At 38.1% G+C, this 7924-nt stretch overlaps 1 protein-coding gene across 1 annotated transcript in view; it reads right to left on the reverse strand.

Moving 5' to 3' along the window:
- The window catches only part of ube2j1 (ubiquitin-conjugating enzyme E2, J1), a 40863-nt gene extending 39666 nt beyond the window's left edge, over window positions 1-1197 (reverse strand). Inside the window, exon 1 of the mRNA XM_008312715.3 lies at window positions 877-1197. Coding sequence (XP_008310937.1) covers window positions 877-907 — 31 coding nt within the window. The 5' untranslated portion in view covers window positions 908-1197. The remainder of the gene's footprint in view (window positions 1-876) is intronic.
- Window positions 1198-7924: the final 6727 nt, after the last annotated feature.

Below are 7924 nucleotides of genomic sequence, written 5' to 3' on the forward strand. Positions count from 1 at the left end.
ACACTGTGGGAAAAAAGTGTTAAAGCAAAGGGGAAAATATGATAATGATGATGTAAATAAAATCACATAATGAATCACATTGAAGTCCTAGCAGTGTCAGCAACCAAACAGCCGTGCATCAGTTATATTGATAATATAAAATAATAATAATTAAGAAAACATTTTATCTTATTGTTCTGGAAATGGGTCAAATAACCCAGCGAGTTACAGTGAGTGTGACAGTGTCGAGTAAAAAAAAAAAAAAAAGGAGCTCAGTTGAGCACTCGTAACTCAATGTTTTTCTCAAAGAAAATCAAAGAAAAGCAAACGTTGCTTACTCGTATTTTGAACCCATGTCAATAACGTGACCATACATAATTGTATGTATAATTTTGAAATACAAGATGATAACCTCTTCAGGAAAACCATTATACTGATTATATAATAGGTGTAACCTATTATACTACTATATAACATCTTCTAATGCTACCTCTATCAAAACAGTCACTGAGAAAAATATGTATTTTGAACATTGGCTAGATTTTTGGATCAGGCTTTGAGAATTTTTAGGCTACGAGGAACTTATTAGCCTTGAGAGGTGTTTAACAGAAGCTACAAGAGCATACGTGTCCGAAACTGACGTTTCCACTCATCATAATGCCAAACCAGAATTCGTTGCACTCAACGTTGATTATACTGTAAAACTATATAATGCAAAAACACTACCGGTATGTAGCTCTTCGGTGGAGAAAAAATAGCAAAACACACATAATTAGATATTGACAGGTGACGGTGTAATAAACAGTAGAGGGTTTTTTTTAATAAGTAGAGAAAATTTTAGAATAATGACAACAAAGGTACAACAAACCGGAACAACGGCGATATCAGAGAGCCTACCTGGACTTTTGAGGTTATATTTATTTTCCATCCTGACAAGTGTCGAGTTGAAAGGAAAAGTGCATTGGTTTTATTTTCGCTCTATTGTAAGCTACCTAGCAGCTATTAGCTTATGTTAGCGGCACAAGCTTTATTTTAGCTCTAGACAACGGAGCCGAGGGCCGTTCACTCCTACCGCAACACAGTGTCTTTACGTAAGTCGGTGAGTCTTCACTAAATTACAGAAAAAAACTGTAGTTATCAAGTTATCGCTTCTTTCGGTGACTGAAACTATTTGGGCTTTTATCAACGTGACGTCATTCGTAGATACGTAAACAGGAAGTAAGTGCGGTTTTGTTTTTAACCGAACGGATTTGCTAAAAGCCCCGCCATCTCTGTTCTTTGATTGGCTCTGACCGTCACTCTCTCTGAATGACAACCAATTATCTATCTTCACGTCAAAGTCCAAACCAAATACATACAAATGTGTATATTTATTCTATTGTGTTTTCTAACCTTCGAATAGCTGAAATAGCTAAACGTTTTTTGTTTTTTTCAGGAAATATCATAACCAGCGATTGTGTAGACTTAATTTTTTAAAAATATATTCTGCTTTAAATGAGCTTTAAAATTGCAGAATTGCTAGAGAAAAACTATCAGTTTTATTTATATGCATTACGAAAAGGAAATGGATGGGATCACCATGCAAATGCCACAGAAAGGGCTGCAGTTTGTCTTTAGGCTTCACTGCCCAGCTTCACATTTTATATTTTTCAAAACCCATATCAATAAATTTGTCAGGTATAGACCTTGCAGTAAAAAAAAAACGAAAGGACAACCACAAAAATAAATACACTGCTGCTGGAGCACATGAGGATAAAATGGCACATATTAACAATTGATATATTTACTACATATATTTATGTGTGTGTGTGTGGATTAGGTTTGAGTATTGCTAAGGGTATTAACAATTGATATATTTACTACATATATATGTGTGTGTGTGTGGATTAGATTTAAGTATTGCTAAGGGTATTTTTTTTATCATTAACTGTATCTTGCAAAGTTTTAGATTTGGTTCATCTTTTTGAGAAATGTATACGTGAAGAAAATTCAAATTTATTTTGAAAACTTTTAAATAGTTTCACATCCTAGTTGGTTATTCTACACTGTCTTATTTTATTAAGATATTTATTTGTACAATCTTGTAGATGTTTTAAATTTCAGCAGCTTTTATGTCATTTTTGTGGTATGTGCTGTATGCATAGTTAGCAAGCTAGCTAACTAGCTAGCCATCTATCTATCTATCTATCCATCCATTCAACTTGCTAGCTGCTAGTAAGCTATGTAGCTATGTGGAAACATAAAAAAAAATTACAGCAGAACAGCCAAAACAGTGTCTGATTTTTGTCTTTTTTTCTCTTATTACTGTATGATTTCATTGCGTCTTCGAACCAAACGCCATAGCAGGTCTCATTACTCCCCTATTCCTTCAAATGTTCCCGCTATTCTTCTGTCAAACATCACCCTCGACACTTGATAGGAGCTGCTTTGTGCCTGTTTGTCCTACTGTATATCCTGGCACATTTATTCAGTCTTCCACCTCTGCTTTTATTTTGTTTGTGTGTTATTGCCTGTTGCTACAATGACCATATGCTTTACATTGCCACACCGAAAAAAAAAAGTATTGCACCTTTTATAAGGTACCAGAGATTAAATCATCGTGTAAAATTCCCAGCATAATACAGTGCCTTCTATCATTTAGACCTGACTGCCTGTAAAAGTATTTCTTCTCCAGTGTAAGTACCACTATTCTGCGGAGAAAATCACAAAACGGGTGAAGCAACACGCAGAAATCTGTGAGAAATACACCACATTATTTAGCAAATGCTGCAGATATGGATCAAAAGTTTTATTATAAGGTAATGAGCTCTGCAAGTCGTTGTAAAAAGCAAAAAAAAGTAGCAAAAGAAAGTACCAGAAAACTGTTTTTTTTTTTTATTCAGCCATTAATTTGTGAGGATTGTTAGGAAACCACCCTGAGGTCACATAATGCCAGTAGAGCTGTTTTAAAGCCTTTATTTATTTATTTCCTTGTCACACTAAACATTATCCTGCTGGAATTATCCATTAGAAAATGGTATACTGTGGCCATGAAGGTGCAAGGGGAAAAAAGGAAGACAAACTATTACTTGCAATCCCTCTGAGTCTAAGAGCTTGTGTCTTTTGTTTTTGTTTATGCTCTTGTAATAATGTGTAATAAACCTCATCTGTGCACTGCACATTACACATCGTCAAAGAAAATAAAATATGTGTTTTCAATGGCGACTTTGTGAACACATTGCAATGAGGCGTTATCAAAAAACGTTTTTAATAAAAGTAATTTTGGGATTGTGAACACATTGCAATGAGGCGTTATTTTAAAAAAAAGTTTTTAATAAAAGTATTTTTGGGATATTAGTCATTTGTATGGAGAAATGTTCCTAGGTCATGCGAAGGGATGTCCGATAATAACTTTTTGCTGATATCCAATATGCCGATATTGTCCGAAAACTCAATTTCCGATCCCGATACTAACCAATATATGCAGCCGTTTGAGTTAAAGCAGTAGTTCCCAATTTCTTCCTGTCATGCGCCCCCTTGTGGACAGAAATATTTCACACCTGTCATGCGCCCCCTTGAGGACAGAAATATTTCACACACCCCTTCCCCCGCCTCTCCAAGAAACACCCCCACAATTTGAAATACTATTGAGAACCTGATAACATGTATATTTTTTATCTGTACAAACCACTGTGAACCATGAGTTGCTGCCACCTAGTGACTGGAGGCTTGTTGTCATTCTAGCATTACAGCAGTGGTACATGCGTGGTATATTCCATTGGAAGCCCCTCAAGCCCCACCTTTCTCTTTCACTTAAAAACTATTTTTATGTTCATCATCATGGTGAAACTCAGGCATTACCCGATATTATCGGACATCTTGAAAAACTTGAGGTATTTAGTCTTGTTTTTGACTCATCACAGGTGTTAGGCATGTGGATCTGGTCAAAACTAGCAAAAATAATTTGGTGCCGTCTTATAAATCCATCTATTTTTAAGTTTCTAATGAGCCTTTTGCGTCCCATACTTTTTATCATCTTAACTAAACTGGTGTTCAGTATTGATTCTCCCCTTTCCCATCTGCCTGTGTCTGCTGTAATGAATGTGATCACACTCACCTGTGTCTGTCGTTAGCCTCCCTGGTGTCACCTGGTGCCCTGGGTATATATACCTCTCTCCTTCACCCTGTCTTGCTGAGATCATTGGTAACCATAGTAGTTAATAGTGTTTGCTACATTTTTTTTTTGGTGATGCTTATGATTCTTTTTGTGGAAGATTGCAATGTAGTGATTGGGCCCGTCTTTGATTTTCGCAAAAGTTTGTTGTTTCGTTTTCTGTCTGTAACATTATGTTGCATCCATTTCTTATTTACTCATTCCCCTTCATTTACACGTCTGTGGTGTTTTCTTTATTTCCGCCGTTTTCCCTTCGAGATTTTGAGCTTTGGTATTAAGCCTGTTTATGTGGGTTTTTTTTTTTTGCTACATTTTACAGTCACATCAAAAAGTACATAAATCTCAATTCGCTTCTTAGTTGTCAAGGAAATTACACTGAGAACATGTTTATTTCCAATGGTTCAATCAATGTGTGAAGGCTATATTGGTTTCAGTTACTGCGCCGAACGAAGCCTACAACGAGAATAAATGTAATAAAAGCGTAATTTCAAACAGGATGTATGATATTGAGATATGCAGATGAAAAACCACACAGGTTATTTAGCAGCAGGGTATGACTGTGAATGGCTGACAGGCATCGGAACAGATACGGAATAGTAACATTTGAAAAACAGAAAATATCGTTGACAAGCAGATTGAGATTTCTGGTGATTTATGGAGTTAGCGGTGGAAAACGAACAGTATGCAATTCTGGCGTGAGCCTGGAGATAATGACCGTTCACCTCGAACTCTGACTCATAGAAGCTTAGCTTTAGCTATACACAGAACACTGCTAAGCCATACATTGGATTGTTGTGATTTTTTGGGGAACTTTTTGCCCTTCATTATGACTCCCAGGCGTGAATCAGACTCTTCTGATGTTTTTATGTCCTAGACTGAGATGTTAGCATGGTGTTTATGCTTATGTACAGTATGCTAGTTCTGACCGAAAATCAAAATATGTTACATCAGTGTTTCCCAAACTTTTTTTCTGGCTACCCAAATTTTAAAAGTCACAAACCTGGGAACCATGATGCGAGACGACCCCAAAAAAAACTCTGAGGGTCGCGACCCAGTCTTTGGGAAACAATGTGTTACATCGGAGGAAGTCGAAGACCGGTTGTAATTTAGACATAACTATATATATGTTTTCTTTTGATGATTTAAATATTACAGTTGTATATGTTTTCAGTGTGAGGCTTGTTTACCTGGTGGTTCCATTGTGTAGCGGTTAGCATGCCTGCCTCAGAAGCAGACAGCCCTGGGTTTGATTCCCAAAAGAATATGTTAGGATTCGAAGATTTAAACCAGGGGTGTCAAACATACGGCCCGCGGACCAAAACCGGCACGCTGGTAAAATTAATTTCATTATATTTAATTTACATAATAACTACAGTATATTCACGTACAATTAGGACTTGTATTTTTGAAAATGATATTTCATTATAATTAATTTACATAATAAGTATATTCACATACAATTAGGACTTGTATTTGTACTTGTATTTTTGGGTAATTATGTTATAATTGTACTGATCCGGCCCACTTTACCTCTAACCAGGCTGTATGTGGGCCCCTGAACCACGATGAGTTTGACATTGGTTTCAACATTGTTACCATATTCTGTAATATGATAGGCATAAAATTTGGGTTCACACACACATGCAAACACACCCACTCACACCCATGGGACACACACATGCCCTATTATAAAATACTTTATAGATCTTGTGGGGTTTTTTTTTTATCGTCAACCTGTTGTTATGTTCCTGATATTTTATTCCTTTTTTTTATTATAGTCTTCTTAACAAATCTTGTGTATAACGATGACATTGAAGTAATAATACACTATTACTCCACTGGCACAGGCAATGACCCGCAGTGGACTTCTTTTTTTTTTTTTTTCCCGAACCCACTAATGGCTTATTGCATAACAACACCTTCGCGTGTCCTTGATTGCGAACTCTTTTCATCACCATTTTGAAAGCGACCGGTGATGAACAAGCACATCACATCACACCGCACCGCAGATCACATCGCAAAGCAACAGGAGAATGCTTGACCTCTGACTCATTGCACCACATCGAGTGTGTTCTTTCAGCATCCGTTCCCACGCACTACAAGAATTGGAGTTGATTGCCCCGGCCACACACTACGCCGCAGAATCTTCCGAAGATATGAAGCAGGAGAATTGAATGGGTTGCTCGAAGATGCGATGGTTCTAAGCACTAAAAGCATCGAGGAGACCAAAACAAGTGTCTGGTGGTCTCTTAATATCAGCCCATGTTTGACACTTTACCTTGGAAAGACCTTTATACTTTTGTAGTTTACAAACACCAGCCATCGTTTAACCGCTAAATTATTTATAGTGCTTTCACCATTAATTTCTCTCCGAACGTCCGAGGATTTGCCTTTCTTCTTTGAATCAATCAATGCTGTCAAGTCACAGGTCTTTAGAGAAAAAATAACACGCAGCGTTTCGGGAGGCATCAAAGTAAACACGTCTCCGAAATTATTTTTGTGGAATACAAAGCAGAATCTTATCGCATATCGCAAAACTAGCTTTTAGTCTCTGTTGTATGCGTTGTATATTGATTCGTAATTCATTGAACTTTTACCCACTCTGTGTTTTTTCTCGGGATCGAACCCAGGACCTTCTGCGTGTAAGGCAGGTGCGATAACCGCCACACGATGGAACCACACATAATTCCCTTATTTGTCCTAAAACGATGAAGTGGGAGCAGCGTGAGGCTCTGCAACCCACACGGGCTGCCACAGGAGGCGCCGTTAAGTCCGTGGTTGCAAGAGATATGTGGTACCTACGGGAATCGAACCCAGAACTCCCTGCTCTTTGCTTGTGTCTGTGGGCATAAGACCTGATCTACCCAACAACATCCTCTGAGAAGGGGCAGGTCATCCACGTGGATTCGATAAATAACTGGATAAAAGGATCAATGAGCAGGCGTGACGCTGTGATGCCAGAGGATATCAAAGGGTTTTGAAGTGTAAATGTATGAGTAATTGATGCGGAGGCTCGGTCTAAAACCACCGCCACTCACTCGGGCCTTACTATCGAGTGCCACTACCGGTGGAATCGCTGTCGCTAGCTATGAAGAGCACTTAAGATCCATGGGCGTTCAGCCTGAATGCCAGCTGCTAAACTCACTGTCAATACGCGGAGTAAGATTTGTGACCGTTGCGACTAATGGAGGTCCCGTTGGAGGGTATAGCAGTGGAGATTGTTGGGTATATTATCATTGGAGGTAATATCATATGATATAGTATAAAGTGACCCATTACTCTAAATATAAATACTGTATAGGTTCAATTGACCTATTGACCTCACCCGCGGTTTGATTCGTATTCAATACTAAAGCAAATACACTTTCTCTGTCTCCAACCTTTTTTTGTACCAAAGATGGTTATGTCATGCCATCGTTGCAGGATTATGAACATTTCAAAATATTTTATAATAAAACTTTATAAGACTTTATTCTACATCGGAGTTTGAATGACCTGTTGTTTTGTTAACCTGCTGGTTCCATGGCGGAGTAGTTAGCACGCCTGCCTTGAAGCAGAGAGTCCTCGGTTCGATTCCCAGAGGAACCCTAACCCTCTGAAAGCCGCGTCCGCTAAATGCATACATTAATGTAAACCTAAATATGTTGGAATTTGAAGGTTTAAACCAAGGGGTGTCAAACATACGGCCTGCGGGACCCACAGACAGGCACCGGCCCCTGGACCAAGGGTTGAGAACCCCTGAGGTAAAGGCAAAAATTTAGTCTTTTAGAGGTCTTTTTTTTTCATTTAAAA

Source organism: Cynoglossus semilaevis, chromosome 7 (assembly GCF_000523025.1).
Source record: "Cynoglossus semilaevis isolate Cse_v1.0 chromosome 7, Cse_v1.0, whole genome shotgun sequence".
Lineage (NCBI taxonomy): Eukaryota > Metazoa > Chordata > Actinopteri > Pleuronectiformes > Cynoglossidae > Cynoglossus > Cynoglossus semilaevis.